At 35.3% G+C, this 18527-nt stretch overlaps 1 protein-coding gene across 2 annotated transcripts in view; it reads left to right on the top strand.

Moving 5' to 3' along the window:
* Window positions 1-18527, top strand: part of WDR72 (WD repeat domain 72) — a 224078-nt gene that overhangs the window by 99011 nt on the left and 106540 nt on the right. For both annotated transcript variants that reach the window (XM_019663897.1, XM_019663906.1), the window contains one exon: window positions 488-690. In XM_019663897.1, the coding sequence (XP_019519442.1) occupies window positions 488-690 (203 nt within the window). The remainder of the gene's footprint in view (window positions 1-487; window positions 691-18527) is intronic.

Raw genomic sequence — 18527 nt, 5'->3', positions numbered from 1 at the left:
CTTGGGTGAAGGAGATAGTCACACAAAGCACCTGTGTTCCTTCTTGCCCTATTCACTTAAAATTATAGATTGCCAATAGAAACCTTTTAAGCTTGGGAACCCAAGCAAAACACGGTGGTTTCTCTGTTGTTTGTGAGCTGGAACACTAGGGGACAGCACTAAAATATTCCATAGTTTTTTGCTATTGATCACTTGCATACTGTATAATAAGTAAGAGATTCTACTGTTAAATGATTGCCGTGTTGATTTCAGTGGATGAAAAAGCACAAAGAGAGAGATGAGCTTTTTGAGTCCATAATTCCAGCCTTTGTAAGAACATAATTTGAATAACTTAGAGAAAGCTCGCAGGCAGTTGTTTGTTTGCAAGAAGACAGTAAGGCATGCTAACTTAAAGAATTGTGATTTTCTGTTAAAAGTGTTTTGTTCTTTTCATTCTCTTGGGGTAAATAGTTTGCATCAATTTTTATTTCTAATCTTGTTTTTCCAGGCACTTTGGAAAGACATGAAACAGGAGAAAGAGCAAGAATTATTCTTAATTGTTGTGATGAGTCACAGTTTGTAAAGCCCGAATCTGTATTTTCAGTTGCCTCAGAGACACATAAGCACAAAAGTGTAGAACAGAGATCCTCCATCTCCTACCAGTTTGGGCCAATACCTTGCCCTGGTCTGCAGGTAGAGTCTTCATGTAAGGTAAGTTCAAATCGCCTCTGTTTACAAATAACATTATCACCCTAAGAAGTTATATGCCTTCATAAATATGTGGCAATCAAATATCAGCACAAAAAAGAGACCTCAGGTATGACTGCATCTACCAGACGGATCTACCAAGTCATCTTGGATGAATCAGGATAACTTTTTGAGTGATTATTATTCCTGGTATAGCATTCTTTTTGACAAATTAGTCTCTAGCTTATCAAAATTGAGTGAATTTTATATTAACTCTTGAATTCTCAATGGTTTTCCATGGAGAAGAGGAAAAAACAAAAACAAAACCCTGTATCCTGTGGCTTGCATCATTTTTTTTTTGTTTTTTTTGGTTTCTTTTTAGTTGAGGGTTCTGGCCCCCTTTAATAAGGCAAATTACAAATACTAAACCCAAAATGTATCAGAAAAACTGGGTCATCATATGGACAATTCTTTAGATACATTCAGCAAGTATCTCTAGGATCACCAGCTTTTTAGGCTTCCAAGCCTCAGTTAATACATGATGAAGGAGTTTGCATTAATTTTCATAAACCAAGTCAACCAGCTTCACACAGATTTAGATGAGCTTGTTACTTTTCAGTTCTAAGTATGATATAGTAATTTAATCTGATTTCTTTCAGGGACTCTTTCATCTTTTTGTCATTCACACCTCCAAGTTATCCTCCCACTTCGTTATAATTATGTCATTTATATGCATATATTTACTGTAGTATTTTTTCATGTAAACATTTTCATAATATTACCTATTTTTAATGGTTGCATCATGCTGTATATACTGTATCTATACCATTTACTATATGGATTATTTTTATGGCTTAATATTTGGATTATGTTTTGTTTCACTGTTATGAATAACACATCTATGAACCTAAAGCATTTTTCATATTCAGTATTATTTATTAAGACATATTTCCAGAAGTGGTATTTCTAAGTCAAATTTTAGCTGATTTTAAGTTACACATTATTAACATTTTCCATTATTTAATGATATAAAGACTGTTAAAATACCGTTAACGTGGACTTTAAATAAAACTTCATTTCATCTCATGTACATACAGAGTTAGAGGCAAAAAGATGTGCTATCTTCAAGAAAGATGTCTACTCAAACTGTGCCTCAAAGCTACAGGGCTGGGTGGCAGCACCAGCTTATTATCTTCAGCTTTTTAGGTCTACAGACTTGATTTAGATTTGATCAGCCAGGCCAGGGTTTGTCAATCGTTTGAGAACTGAGTCACACTAACCAAATACCCAAGAAATGATTACATAAACTAGAATGATAATCGTTTAATTCACAATGATAAAAATAACTGCAATTCTGTTCATAGTTCAGCACATCCTCACTATAGCAAAGCTATAGGGAGTGTGGGAGAGGAGGGAGGTGGAATTATATAATGGGGTCCTTGATGGGCATGGAGTCATGGGGTATTCATTCATTAAGCTCTACGAGTCTAAGACAGTCATCCCTTTCAGCTCACTAAGGTACTGTCTCCTTTGTTCAAGGCTGACATACATTTAAAAATTCCTAAATTTTGGATTTCTCTTTGTAATACTCCGTTTAGGCCACCTACTTTTGTTTATACTTTCCTCCTTTGGATGTTGAAACCAGTGATTAGACTACAGCTATGTTTGTTTGTTTGTTTTTTCTCATTTCGCCAAATTGTTTTTAGGCTTCCCAAAACTGTTTTTAATGTTGTTAACTTGAAAGACATCATGTTTAATAAGGACAATTATATCAATATGATAAAACTTTAACATTCACAACTCAAGATGCAAGTCATAAGGTCTTAGTCTCCTAAGGCAGGAAATTGAACCACACTTACGTATTATAAGGTCGTGATAAATAAAGCCCAGTGAGTGAGCTCAGCTGCCTGCCAAGCATTCCCATCTTAATGTGGCTGTGTTGCTCTCTATTCACAATGGAGGGTGCATCTTCTAGTGGGAGTTATATGCTAGCATAGTCCAGGAGAACTTGGAGATGTCTCTTGACTCATGCATATCAGATGTCTAGAGTCTGCAGGAGCAAATCTCAAGCAAGTGCCTATTTTACTAGTTTAATTTCCAGAAGGTAAACTGATTGCTAGTTCTTCAGCCTTTACAGAGCTAGACAATTAGACAGGACTATCGCCTCCTTTGTTCTATATGCTGTACATCTAATATTACTGTTACTAGTTAACAGTAAGCTCTCTTATTTGCATTTCTCTTAAGTTATATCTTCTCCAATTATGCCCTGCATATCTTCATTTCATCCTCTTAGAGTTAAGCCATTGAGCTTGTTTTATCTTAATCTTCTTTCATTTATACATTTGATAAGCATGAGATTTCAAGAGTGCTTATCAATTCTCCATTCTCCTTATCATTAATACTGTAACATGCTTTGTGAGTTTTCACCAGGAAAAAAAAAATCAGTTTTAAAGAAAAGGACCTAAATCATACTCATTTTAGAGGTAGGAGAATAAGCCTGTGAAATTCAGAACTATTTAAGGTTACTCTGTGTTTCAGGGTTTTTTGGTGTGGATTTTCTGAGACACAGTGAAATAGTTTCAAATGGTAGTGTGAACAGTTTAAATGGAAGAAAAGCATATATGATCTGTGTGGTGAGCTCTTTGTGTTTGTCAGTATTTACAATTTGTTAGAATACCTCTATTCACATTTTCTTCTTGCATTTGAAGAGTGCATATGGATTTGGGAAAAGGTTTTTAAAGAGAACAAGTACAATAAAACTTTTTAAAAAATGAGTCCAATTTGAAATGCTAGAAGAGTTGAATTTGTGCAGCTAGACAAAGAAAAATCTTTGGGGTAGGAGAGGTCCAGGATCTTAAAAGATTTAAAGGAATACAATATTATATTAGTGATGGGAAACTGCTTTTCTCAGATTCTGCTGAGGATAAAATCAGATAGAAACTGTTTAAATTGCAGTGGGAGGAAATTAGCTTCAAAGTTGGAAATAAACAACCTAACTAAAATCATTTCTATGTGGCTGAGGTCTTTGTAGCTTCATTTTATTTTAAGGACAGAAAGCCTATTTTGTCTGTTGGCTGGTTGGTTTTAAATTATTTTTCTGCATTTCTTGTCTGTAAAATGATTAAAAGGATAAACTGAATTATTTTAACTACCACAATTTAGACCCACTGTAGTGTCATGGGAATGTCTTTTTAAAACTGATTTTCTATAGAACAGCTCCCCCTGGATGCTTATTTACAGCTGTACTATTTAATATGGTAGCCATTAACCACATATGGCTTCGGGCACTTGAAATTGCTAGTACCACATGTAAAATGATATTTTGGATATAGGGTTAAGTAAAATACAGGGGTGCCAAAAAAATGTATACACATTTTAAGAAAGGAAAAAACTGTATTAAAATTGTAATACAATGAATGATGCTAGCATTCATTTGATTAGCGCCATCTTTTGAGCGAATGTCACACTACATACTGCTACGTAATTCAATTCAACTTCGAAAAGTAATACATAGATAACATCTCTTAAAATGTGTACATTTTTTTAGCACCCCTGGCATATTATTAAAATCAGTTTTACCTGCATCTTTTTATATATTTTTGTAAATATGGCTGCTACACAGTTTAATATTACATATGTGGTTTGCATTTTATTTACATTGCACAATGTTAAACTAGACCAGGGATAAGGAAATTTCTTTGTAAAGGAAATATTTATGTAAATATTTTAGCCATTGCAAGCCAGATTTTTTGCTGTTATAATTATTCAGCTGTGCTGTTGGAGCATGGAAGCCACCACAGACAGTTCTTAAACGAGTGTGGTTGTGTTCCAGTAAAACTGTATTTACGAAACCAGGCCTTGGGTGAGATTTGATGCTCACTGACCATAGTTTGCCAATTTCTGATAGAGATAGTCCTCCTTTCTGCACTTGGAGATCATAAGGAACCAGGAGGAAATGGCAAAATAGCCAACACCTCCCCTCTCCCTAGATATCTGAATTTTTAATAAAACAACTTATCCCAACTTCTTCAGCACTATGTGGAATGTAATCCAAAAGACCTTGTATCAAGTCTATTCCCTAACAGAATTCATGAAAATCTTAAGTTTGTAAATCTGCCCTTTGTAAAAAACAAATGTGCACATTATATTGGGTTGTTGGAAAAGTCATGACGCATTTTTGCAATGAAAAACATTGGAAAATACATCATGACATTTCCGACAACCCAATAGCTCTAATCCAAGCAAGGTTTTTTAAATGGAATTTTCTTTAATTAATTCACTTATATGTGCATCCTTATTAAGCATACAAAATTGATTATAAGTAAAGAATGCATTTACTTTACTTACATTCCAGTTGAGCTTTCAAGAAATATGTTTGTATTTTTTTAACCTTTAGTTGACCTTAGGGTAATGTCTGTTTGGTGCCATTTGCCACAAAACCCTATTAGAGCTTTATCCTACTACCTCTCATAAAACACAGTTGGTGCACTAGTAGGCCACCAATAGAAAACTGGACCACACTACTACTTATTACTTTATTGGAAAGAAATGTTAGTCCTTTCATATTTTATGACATAAAAACTTAACCAAAATAAAACCAGGGTAGTTTTTAAATAGTAAGATTTCAAAATGTCACCTGAAAATTTACATGCATAAATATGAAGTAATAATTCATTGTGACAATATTACATGTTGCAAATTAACTCCATTTTTATTGAACTGTCTATATTTTTATTATCAAAACTGAATCACTATAGAAAAGAACACTCAATATTTATTTGAAAACAATTAATTGTATTATGTAGGAATAAATCCTCAAGATAGAATGACAAGTTTCGCTTTCTTGATCAGTAGTGAATTTTTGGTATACTCTTGTTAATGAAATAAACAGCATATAACTGTTTTTTCTAATGTAGAAAATATTTTGCATTGATTTTTTTATAATTTAAAAAAAATAGATTTTTATTATTAGACATGCAAGCCCTTCATGGTATAGGAATTTCTCTCTGTAAAAATTGGAATAACATTTTTCTTTTAAGTATTTTGATTTTGTGAATCCCAACTCAAAACTATAGTGCCTACATGATAAAACACCCTTCCTTGTACGATAAAATAGAGAAATATACATGATAAAACACTCTTCCTTGTACGATAAAATATATATATTATATATATATATAGCAATTTGCCTTTTGAACACATGTGAAGTGATGCAAATTTTTGACAGTATAACCACTTCTCATAAATATTATATATATATATATATTATATATTTTAACTATTATAAAGTTCATAAAAAATTTCCATAATACTTAAGACTTTTTTTATAGCCGCTTTATGAAGCATGTTCTTTTTCTCACTTTGTAGTATGAGTTTAAACTTATTTTGGTATAACGTTACCTTAGTGTAGAGGAAAACTATGAAAAGCATATCACAGATTTGTTTCCAAACTAATTTAGGAGGTCTCAGAGTCACTCTGAGCAGTAGGAAATGCACCAGTAAATGACTCCAGCTGTCCCCTTACACACAGAAGCCACCTTGGATTTCCTCACAGGACTTCAAAGCCTGGCTTGTGTCTAAACATCCGTTGGGCATGTAAATCAGGAGCACAAAAGGAGAATGCCCATATTTCATGGTGCGTGGCTGGTGTAGGTCCGGCATTGTGCCGCGCGTGCCGGCGGGGAGTGCCAGGAACAGAAGGGCACTGTTCTAACTCGTGTGACAAATGTCGTTAACACCAGATCCATATTAATGTTGTCAAGTTCCCTTGATGTATTTAAACAGATTTTAATTATTTTCAGCGTCCAAAGGCCCGAAATATATAGCCTCATAGTTCTTCAAAGAAAGCTTACTTAATGTGTGAATGTAAAACCTCTCATAAAAATGAAACTTTTACATCGGCCTTAGTCATTGACATGGGTTGTTCATCAAGTCAGCAATTTGTGTGGCAAAGTGCCATTTGAATAGTGTATTGTTAGGATACTTATGGTCCACTTGACAAGGGCTCTTGCTGTAAATAGTGCAATTTGACTCCAGCTGTTAAAGAGTGGCTTTGACAGCAGCCAAATAGAATGGAGATGCCTTACTGCACCGCGGAAAAATCAATATCGGGTTCTTGTTCATAGTAACCTGTTCTTTTCTCTTCTGCAGATTTATAAACGACTATCAAGGGTTTATAAGTGGAAGTTTAAATATTATTTTAAAAGTAATTCAGTTTGAGTTTCCAATGAAGAGTTGTGATAAATGGTACAAGTGCAGAGTTTTAAGATATGATTTCCACCCCCTGCTTCATGTTTAGTTCAGTTGAATTTGGATTCTCCAGCTTCAATGGAAAATAATTAGTGTTAAACATGGACTCAGAATCGTGTGCCTGTTGTATATTGCCAGTACGATTATTCCTCTTTTTGATTTCCTTATCAATTTATCTTCTGTGTCCCTCCCATCTTCTCTGTGTGTGTACCTTTTTGTATAGATGGCAGGGTTCTTTGTGACTGCGCCCATAGCAACACCCACAGATGTTGACAACCAGTAATGTCCTCGGTATTGTCCCAGATTTCCCTAAAGCAGACCTGGCTGGTTTTGAAGAGTTTTTTTAGCAGTTTTCAGTTATCGCTGAAAATAGTGGTTGCTATGATACCTGACTGGTAGTAATAGATATTGAATCTATTAATTATGATAACTACATGCAAGGCATCTTTTTCCATTGGGTTTCTCTACTGTTTCTGGCTGTTATATGTAAGATACAGTGGAAGAAGTGAAATTATATACTTAAGATGAAAAAAAATGTTTCAAGAGTTACCTTGAATCCTGATATTGAATTAAAAAAAATTCCCAGGTATAAATATCTTTTAGCTGACTGTTGATTTCCTAAGATTGCAGATAAAATTTATTTAAATCATTTCTAGTTTTGACTGAATGTGATTTTGAATTTTTTATGTTGTTTACCTGAGATGTCATAAGTTTTCATGTAAGGTGTGCTGAGCAGGATTTGAAAGAGCTGTCATTTTTAACATGGAAAAGGCTGAGATAATGTGGACTTTCTCAAATGCCTTTTTCAGTGAAGGCTGTTAAAACAGCCATCTCCCTATTACTGACCAACTCTGCATTTATTGAATTTGTGGCTAAGATGGCAACTGAAAATTCATAAAGCTGAAAATATAATTGTGTACAAAGACTTTTAAGGCTGGTTCAAGTTCAGTGTTATTGTTTTTATAATTGCTGATAGGCAGTTGTGATTTCTACCAGAGAAAGGGTTTGTTCTACTTTGGTTTTAGCTGGTTTCAAAAGTGTTATCTCTTCTGTTAATTCTAAAGTAAACCTTTTCACTATATAAATATTTATGTTATTTTTTTAGTGCTAAATTTAGCCTAGATTTATCTCGGTTTCATTCTCTAACCTCACAATATTCATTCACCTTGTAAGAAACATGGGAATATAAGATTATAACTTTCTTCCTGAATTAAACATTCTGATTATACGCATCAATTGACTTGTGGGGTGGGGATTCTAGCATAGAAACATGAATCCAAGTTAAACATAAAAGACATTATAATTTTGTATTTAGCTTAATCTAGGGAAAGTGAAGCATAATTTATTTAAGCATATTTTTAAAATTTGCTTTCATTCGCATTCATAATTTTATATAGATATTTTAGAAACTATGAATTCTGTAATCATGTCTATCCCATATTACCCCCCCATAATCATGGAAGGACTTTTTTTTTCTCCCTCATTTCTTTCTTTCTTCTACCTATTGTCTTCTCAGTTGTAAATTGTTTTTGCTTTTTAAAAACCTGTGACATTTCCAAGTATATTAAAACCTAACTTCTTGTAGTACCCAACAATGGACTTATTCAATGTACTCAAAAAGGTCTTTGTTGGGATAGAACATCCAGTGAACTTGGATGTTCTGCTATTGAGCAACTTGCTGGTTCTGATTAAAAGGTGATGGTAAATGTTACCCCTTTACAGAAACTTGGTTTCCTTGCTAACCAAATTGTTGTCCTACATCAGGAATATTTTGTGTGTATATCTTATTTTTGATGACTACCCCAATGGATGAAATAGGTGTAAAAATGAAGTTCGTAGAAATACAAATGTTGAGTTAACTAAAAGGGTTAGTGGATTATAGCAGGAAAGAAAAGAAAGAAAATAAAATCTTTCTTCTTGATAGCTGATCATCTCACTTATTGACTGAGAATACCATCTGGACCATTTAAAAGGAACCCAACAGGAACATTTACTTCTGTCCCAATGAGTTATGTGAAAACGGGCCCTAGGAGTGCAGCAAATGCAAAAATGTAACGGGAAGCAATTATCAGGAAAAAAGAAAAGCATTTATTCTTATGAAATATTTTCCCTTTGTTGGTAAAAACAAAATGTATTAAGACTTTAGCTTTAATTCATTGGAACTACGAGAGTGAACTCATTGAAAAATATATCCAGCTAATACTCCCGTGCATTTTTCTGACTTGCATTTTAATAGTGACATTCTGGAGGCACAATGAGTTCTCTACATGCACAAATGGCATTAATACAAATAATGACTTAAATGACATTATTTGTAATTTTCTACATACTATAAATCTCATAGAAATGAATGTTTTACTCCTAAATGAAAATATCCTGGAAATGGCTGTTGTAATCCTAATTTAAAATAGCCTTACATAAGCATTTGGTCTAATTATGATTATTTCTACCAGGTATAAAAAAATGGTCATAAGAGGCTGCTGTGGCAGCAGGTACTTTGTATGCACATGTTTAACTCCATGCACATCCACATAGGACTGATAATTTTAGGTTTTGTTGTTGTTGTTTTTGTCTTCACATATTGTCCAAGCATGATGGGTTTTTTTTAAAGCCATTATGAAAATTTACAAAATACACCTTGATTACTTTTTTTCCAGATCCCACTGGAGGTCTGTGGTCATTATACAAAACTTGACCTGGTCCATTTACTCTCTGGTAGCAAACGTTTTGTTTTCCTTTTTGCTCCTTGAACTGAAATATGAATTTGGATGCCTAAAGAGTAGTACTGGAGAGGTACAGGTTCACCAGAACCTTTGTTTCTAGTTAACATTGTAGCGTGTTACAACGGCAAGTGGTCATTACCAGTTCTCTCCTTTTCCTTTCTTTCCTTAGAAATATTTTGAAGCCCAGTCTTGACTGAATCATATGTAAATTGGTTCCTGTCTCTATTCTCTTAGTCTCAGCGTAGCTGAATCCACTGATGGCTGGACCCCTTAGCCAGACTCTGACCTGCCAACTTTCTCTCACTGCTGGGTTCCCATGTTGTCCTGTCTTCATTTCCCCACCCCATTTTCTTGAACATCCGTTGCCAACTAAGCTTGGAATCTCGTGTACTAAAAGGTGGATGTTTCTATAGGCCCAGAATTTCAGAATTCCCTGCTTTTGCTGTGATGAGTTGATAGGATTTAACTTTTACATGGATCTCTGAATTTTCTTTTTCCTGTCTGATCACCCTGCTTAGTATACCTCTTCCTTCCACCTGCCTTTCTAAGAACAGAATCCTCAATCTCCACTCTCACTGATGACCACTCTGGGTTCTTCGACCTGAACTCTTCAAGAAGATGATGGTGTTTTAGTTTTCTTTTGCTATGTAACAAATTACCACAAATGTAGAGGCTTAGAACAATACACACTTATTGTATCACTGTTTCCCATGTTCCAGGAGTCCGGCCTGGCCTGGCTGGGTTCTCTGTTCAGGATCTCACATGGCTGAAATCCAGGTGTGTGCTGGGGTTGCTGTATCATGCAAAGCTGAGAGCTCTCTTCCAAGCTTATTCAAGTCATTGGCAGAATTCAGTGCCTCATGGTTGTAGGACTGAAGTCCCTGTTTGTTGTTGGCTGTTGACCAGGGGCCACACACTGCTTGCCACATAGTCCCTGTCTTCAGCAGTGGAGAGCTTCTTGTGTATGAAGTCCCCTAGTCCTTTGAATTTCTGACATCTCCCTCTGCCACCAGCCATAAAAAACACTCTGCTTTTAAAAACTCAATGTGATTAGCTCAGAACAACTCAAATAATCTCCCTATTTTAAAGTCAACCGATTTGGAACTTCAGTTACATCAGAACAATCCCTTCAGGACAGTACCTAGCTTGGTGTTTGGTTGAAGAACTGGAAGAAGGTATATTTCACCAGGGTCTTGGAATCTTGGGGGCAATCTTAGAATTCTGCCTCCAGATGGGAAGTCGTTCTAACTCAGAGTGACTGTGATTTCAGGACTATTACTCTCTTCTTCTGATTTTGGAAGATTTAACCTCTTCTTAAATGCTCTGATTATGCATAGCTATCATGGTACTAATTGTTTCTGAAATTTGAATCAAGACTCTTGTTTCTCTTTGGGACCACTTCACCCTATCTTTTCCTGCAAGGAGTTCGCTTGTGCTCTAGCAGATCTGTCTTGTCTCTCAGTCCAAACCCTGTTTTGCAAAGATCACAGTGTGGCATCAATCACGTGATCACATAGCAGAGTATAGAAAGAATAACATGGGTCCTGTCTCTTTCTACATGATTATTGTGATGCTTCAATGAGAAAATAATTTGACAGTTGATATGGCTCTCCAAATCTAAGAAGTTACCTAAATCCAAAACTTTCACAAAATGTGCTATCATATGATCGGCAGTCCAACATTTTTAATTATCAAGGACCTATCTTGTATTCAACTCTGTCATTTATAGTTAAAGTGAAGTTTATAGATGGTAACAAATTGTTTGTCTTTAAGGTCTCTTAAGCATATTTTGTCTTTATGCCGTTGATGTTTAGTTATGCTAATGATCAGCTTAACCAATCTTTAGAACATACTTTTACCTTAGGCATGGCATTTCTGGTGTTAACAAGGATGTCTGGAATTTGGAATGATAGCAGCAGAAAACTACTAGTTTTGAGTATATTTCATACAAATTGTATTTGCCTTTTTATGACAAGTCCATTAATCATGGCAAATTATGCCACTGAAATATACATCTGACATACATGATCCGCCCTTCTGTCTTACTCAAGGGAGCAGCTGGGATCAGATGGAGCAGATTCAATGAGTTACACCAGGAGCGAGTGCTCAGATAACACACAGAACCCCCGATGATGGTTTGCTTCACTGTTCTTGAGGCCCAGTTATGCGGCCACAGCTTGATAGGTTTTTGCCTTAGACTAGTATTCTACGTCCATTGATTCTAGGACTAAGTTCTTGTATTCTAAAACAGTATATTATTATTCTTTATCAGAATTCACTTTTATAATAGGAAGTCATTATCAAAACCTGTTTATCTTTCACTAATGGATTAAATCTAAGGATTTTGACCCTCATTTTATCTATCTGAAAAAAAAAGTGTAAGTGGCGCTTAATTCATAGGCAAATCATGAAGTATAATAGGACTAAATAATATAATCTACTCAGTATTTCGTTATGTATAAATGATACAGCATATCCCTTAAAACTTTTGCCTAATATCTTCTCAATAAATCATTTAATACGGTTGCTTCTAATTCCCATTTTCAGGATATGCTGAATTTCATTCATAGTAAACATGCAGGGTCATATTATAATTAAAAGTTTCCCCAATGAGAATTAAAGCAGGTATAGCCAGTATTTAATGAGTAATACTTAGGGAAACATTTTAATTGATTTTTATTATTCTCGTGATTTTTTGTTGTTTTTCCCCCAAAATTCTAGACACCTTGATGAACAATCAAAACCTAGAAAATATCCCATTTAATATCTTAAAATAGTCATAAAGTTCAAATTTCAAGTATTATTATTATTAGGTAATTTTTATTTATCTCCAAAACTGGAACTATATCTACTCTTTTCTTAGCAATAATACTTCCTGAGTTTTAGATTTGATTTTGACACTTGGGGTGGGGCAAATGTCCTGTAAAGATTATACATATTCTTCAGCTATATGACACTCTAATTTGTTGAACTCACATCACAGTTTATGAATTAGTCTTTTCAACGTCTACTGGCATGGCCTGGATGGGAAGAATAGAGGCTCAGAAATGGACACTCAAATATTATGGATCTGAGTTGTATTTATCCTCAGAATAAAACCCAAAATTATGAAGTATACATGAAAAATATATTGAAAAATGTCAACTGTAGATTTGGGACCAGAACCCAGATTTTTAATTCCTAGTTACTTGGTCTGATAAAAGAAACCTATAATCCTCCTACTGCTAGTATTCCTCCAGACTGTTTTCCCTCTAATTATTCTTTACCTTGAAGTCTAAGCTTCAGTGTCATCTCCCCATAAAGTAGCCACCCACTTTCCATTCTCTTTCTCAGTATCATTTTTATTTCCTTTTTCATCTTCTGCACCCTTCATGACACTGTTAAGTTCAAAGGGGCAGCGATCTCTTTTACCAGTTTATCACAGCATCATCTAACACATGTCTGACACAAGGCAGGCATTCAGAAATTTTTGTTGAATAAACACATGAACTGAAGACTACTAAAGTCTAAACATGAAAAATACATGGTAAGAAAGGGGAAGACACTTCCTTTTTTGAATTGTAAGGGAAAAAAACTGAAAATGACTGTCAGAAAAAAAATGCATTTTTGTCAGTCAATTGCTTTAAGTCCAAATTGGATTTACACGTGACTTGATCTTACAGAGGGGCGTGACCCAGCAAAAATAGTCAATATGGCAGAGGCTATTAAAACACAACAGCTACCCCACTGGTATTTAGACAGCAGTCCCAATCAATTCAAAAGTTTATAAGGTATATCAATATTTAGACTATTCCAAACCAATTCCAAAGTTCATAAGAAAAAAATGAATTAAACACTGGTGATGAAATTTAGGATGTTTAGCACATTAGGGAGAGATGAATCCCTATATATAAGACGGGCGGGAGAGTGAACCGATACAGATTCACAAAGATGAAAAGGCAGCGTGATTATATAGTTTCTTAAACCAACGAAGTTTACATTATTTCCCCCATTCACTTGCTCTTAAATCTCAGGCTCCTTTTTCTAGTAACAAAATTATCTAAAATAAGCACTCAAAAATAGCCTGAGGATTGTATTGTGTATCCTGGGCCCTCGGCTCTCCTTAAATAATTACTTTACTATGCCTTTCCCTCCATACAAATGCCCCGAAGCCAGCAACAATCTAATCAACAGGTTTGTAATAACTTTTAGAGATGTAAGTGTAATAAACATGAAGAGGCCCAACTTGTTTCATTTCCCAGATGCAAAGTCTTTGGCACAAGACTGCATCCCTCGAGTGGCAAACATCACTTCCTGCTTTCACAGATCATTTGAAAATTGCTGAACTCTCCCTTTTGTCAGAGGTTGGCGAGGAGAGGGCTGACTCCACTTTGTGATGTGTATGACAGCACATGCTCTTCAGTAACTCCTTATCGTGGGAACGTAGACTGATATGCTGGATTAGCCGTGGCAGGAGACGCTGAGCCTCAAGCCTCCTAGGATTTGCTCTTCCTTGCCTGCTTGCCTCCAGGGAGAAGATGTCTCAGGAGCTGCAGACAAGCCATGTGCCTGCCCGCCCCCACCGCGCGCGCACACACACACACACACACACACACACACACACACACAGCTGCCCTGCTGGCTCTGCTCTCTGTGCATCTCTGTCTAATCTCATGTCCTGGAGATGTTCTCCTCCTCACCTATTCAAATCCCACCTGTGCTACAGCATCTGCTAGTAAAATACTTGTACATTAACTATGGATTACCGGGTTAGGTTAAAAGTATTTGTTTGTTTTTATCTTCTCAAGTAGGCCTTAAGCTGCTTGAAAAGAAAGAACTACTCTGTCAGTATGTTACATAAGTTTTGTAGCATGGGATGGAGAACAGAATATTTATTCAGTAAATATTCATTGAATACCTACTGTGTGCCAAACACTTTTCTTGATACTAGAAATTTCAACAAGGTCCTGGCATTCTTGGCACTTCACATTTCTCGGGAGAGGAGATATGCCATAATTTAAACAAAACAAAATGAAAACAATGCCAGATAGTGTGAAAGGCTCTGCAGGGAATGAACAACAGGTAGTGTGATAGCCATGCCTCAGGATTTACTCTAGGCTGAATGGTCAGAGGTCAGAGCAGGCAGCACTTATACTGTCTGAATGGCAAGAAGCAGCCAGCCGGTGGTTAGCAAAGGGGAGACTATTCTCGGCAAAGCAAAAAGCCTCACGTAGGAATAAGCTTGGTGTAGGCAATGGAGTCAAGAAGGCCAGTATGGCTAGAGAGAAGTGCCTGGGGAGAGAATCTGAAGTCCATATTGGCGAGTGAGGAGGCACACATACTGGGTGTGGTAACCCAAAGTACAGAGCTGGAGTTCTAGTTCAGGTACTAAGGGGAGTCTTTTCATCAAAAGGGGTAATGGGATGGGATTTATGTTTTGGAAAGATCACTTTGGTTCCTATGTGGAAAACTGGAATAGAAAAGAGGGATATGTCAGAAAGAGGAAGCTACTGCATAATTGCAGCAAGAGAAGGAAATTATTAATTGGTGTTGAGTTTTTGAACACCAAATTGGTAAAAGCTATGATACAATATATGTGCTCTGATAGACCTAGATCTATCTCAAAGTGCTGCTAGAACCCCTGAAGATGGTGAGACTGGTGCTGTACACAGAATTCAGGAAGTAATGTTAGGTCTAAATCTTGATGGATGAATAAGACTTTCCTTTGGGGAACAGGAGGTCCAAAAACCCAGAATATAATGGCAGGTGGTGAGTACGGGATTGACGAGAAGTTGATCTGTCTGGACATAGAGTTACAGTGGGAATGATGGAAGATACTGTGTCTTACAGTCCTGCAGAAAAAGAAAAAGAGGTCTTTGAACCTGGCCTTGGACATCGAAGACCAACTTACGTTTGTAGTGGAAAATCACATAAGTGATACACAAACAACCAATACAACCTTAAGATAGAGTCGTCTGTTAAAATATAACTTATGTGAATCAAGGGGATTTAACACCTTAAATTGCATGCTTTATATTTATATTGTGGTTTTGGCTAGAAAAACAAGTTTTGTATACATTTAAAATTCCTCTTAATTTAGAATAGGCCAGAGTTGGCAAACTTTTTTCTGTAAAAGGCCAGATTGTAAATATTTTTGGCTTTGTAGACTATAGTGTCTATCACAGCCACTCAACTCTGCCTTTGTAATACCAAAACAGCCATAGATGATACATAAATAAATGAATATGTCTGTGTTCCAGTAATATTTTATTTACAAAAAACAAGTGGTAGGCAATATTTAGCCTGTTGGCCATGGCTTTCTAACCCCTGCAGTAGGCAATACTGTGATTAGATTCTAATATAATTCAGTGCCATAGGCCAGAAGAGTGGAAGATTTTCACTGGAAAAAAGAAATGTATTTGGTTATTGTCATTAACACATATTCTTGTAATGCTCCCTCTTTGCTAAAAGCTGTAACTGTATTCACTCAATTTTTGAGCCCTGGTTTGTAAAATTTATTTTGGCTTTTTGGTTATTTTTGTCTTACTTCCCCCATGCTTACTTCTTCAACGTAGTCTACAAACTTGATCTTGTTGATCAATTACTAGATATGTGGCAATTTATTGTTGTATGGTCCTTTGAAAGAACTCATGTCCTCAGGCATTTCATTATCTTTCATTTAAATTATACACTGTTGTTGTGTTGTTTTTTTTTAGGTGATGGTTTCTCTAAGTATTTATTTCAATTTAATAAATATGTGTTTAATAAGATATCTAGTGACTACACAGAGACATATACCAGTGGTTATTCTTTATGTAAATACACATGAGAATCATTCCAAACAGAAGAAACTCATTTTATTTTTCCTTTGGTCCTTTGGGCTACTTAGTGGTAAACCAATTCTGTCTAAGTCATTTTTCCTTCAACCTACATCCTTTCTGACCTTTGGGCCAATTATAAGCTTATTAGTATGATGTTTTGAAAGCATCAGCGTGATACCACTGACTTACATGTCATAGTTGGGAAGCAAAGGTGTTATGAGTGAGTCAAATTAGCATATCTACAGCACATCTCTTCTAATTAGTTTTCATCTCTAGGGGTTGAGTTCAGAGTAATTTAGCAACACATACTTGTTATCTTAATTGACAATTATATACAGGGAGAGGTACAAAAATTGACGAAAACAGTTGCTATTTAAAGGGAGCTTATGGGACAAGCGTCTTTCTTGCCATATGTAATTTAGCCTTTTGATGAAATTGCATTTGAATTTGACATTGAGTACTTTTCTCTATTAGTGTCATAAACCAAAGTTGAATTATGACATGTTTATTCAAACACTTGTGACAACCTTTTAGAAATGGGGGTGGGGAAATTTCTGTATCTTCTAGAAACATCTAAGAGAAACATAGGCACATAAGCATGAGAGATAATTTTTTTTCTATAGGTATTTTGTTGTTGCTTAAGATTTTTATTAAAATATAGTTAACATACAATATTATATTAGTTTCAGGTGTACATCATAGTTATTCAACAGTACCTATCTTGTACTATATATAGTTATTACCATACTATTAATTATATTCCCTATGCTAAAGAAGTGATCACCATAAGTCCAGCAACCATTTGATACCATACCACACTATCATAACATTACTGATTACATTTCCTATGCTGTATATTATATCCCCAACACTTATTTGTTTTATACCTGGAAATCTGAACCTCTTATTCCCCTTTATTCTCTCCCCCTTTTTAAATTTTTGAATTACAGTTGACATTCAGTATTATGTTATATTAATTTCAGGTGTACAGCATAGTGGTTAGACATTTGTATAATTTAAGAAGTGATCCCCCTGACTAGTCTAGTACCCACCCGGCACTACACATAGTTATTACCATATTATTGATTATATTCCCTATGTTTTATTTTATATCCTCATGACTATTTTGTAACTATCAATTTGTATTTCTTAACCCCTTCACCTTTTTCACCCTTTCCCTAACCCCCCTCCCATCTATCACCCCAATAGACCTAGTACCTATCTGACACCATACATAATTACAATATTATTGACTATATTCCTTATGCTATACCCTACATCCCCATAACTACTGTGTAACAACCAATTTGTACTTCTTAATCCCTTCCCCTTTTTCACCCACTCCCAAACCCCCTCCAATCTGACAACCATCAAAATGTTCTCTGTATCTATGAGTTTGTTTCTGTTTCATTTGTTTGTTTATTTTGTTCTTTTGATTCCACTTAGAAGTGAAATCATATGACATTTGTCTTTCACTGTCTGACTTACTACAATTAACACAATACTCTCCAGGTCCATTCACATTGTCATGGATGACAAGATTTCATTTTTTTTACTGCTGAGTAATATTCCATTATATATATGTACCACCTCTTCTTTATTCATTCATCCATTTAGAGACACCCAGGTTGCCTTCATATCTTAGCAATTGTAAATAATGTTGCAATGAAAAAATGGATGAGCACATCCCCTCAAAGCAGCATTTGGGTTTCTTTGAATAAATACTCAGATGTGGGATTACTGGGTCCTTCTTTATCTCTTGTTATATAGTTATTGTTTTAAAATCTATTTTGTCTGGTATAGGTATTGCTACCACAGCTTTTTGTGTTTGTCTCCATTTTCATGAAATATCTTTTTCCATCCCTTTACTTTCAGTCTGTGTGTGTCTTTCAATCTGAAGTGAGTCTCTTGTAGGCAGCATATGTAAGGGTCTTGTTTTCCAATCCATTCAGCCCTCCTATCTTTTGATTGGAACATTGAATCCATTTATATTGAAAGTAACTGTTGATAGGTATGTAGTTATTGCCATTTTATTATTCTTAACGTATATATATGTTACATATATATATGTGTGTGTGTGTGTGTGTGT

The sequence above is a fragment of the Hipposideros armiger genome, unplaced genomic scaffold (genome assembly GCF_001890085.2).
Source record: "Hipposideros armiger isolate ML-2016 unplaced genomic scaffold, ASM189008v1 scaffold_12, whole genome shotgun sequence".
Taxonomy (NCBI): Eukaryota; Metazoa; Chordata; class Mammalia; order Chiroptera; family Hipposideridae; genus Hipposideros; species Hipposideros armiger.
The sequence above is the reverse complement of the archived record's forward strand: the minus strand, read 5'-3'. Positions and strand labels throughout refer to the sequence as shown.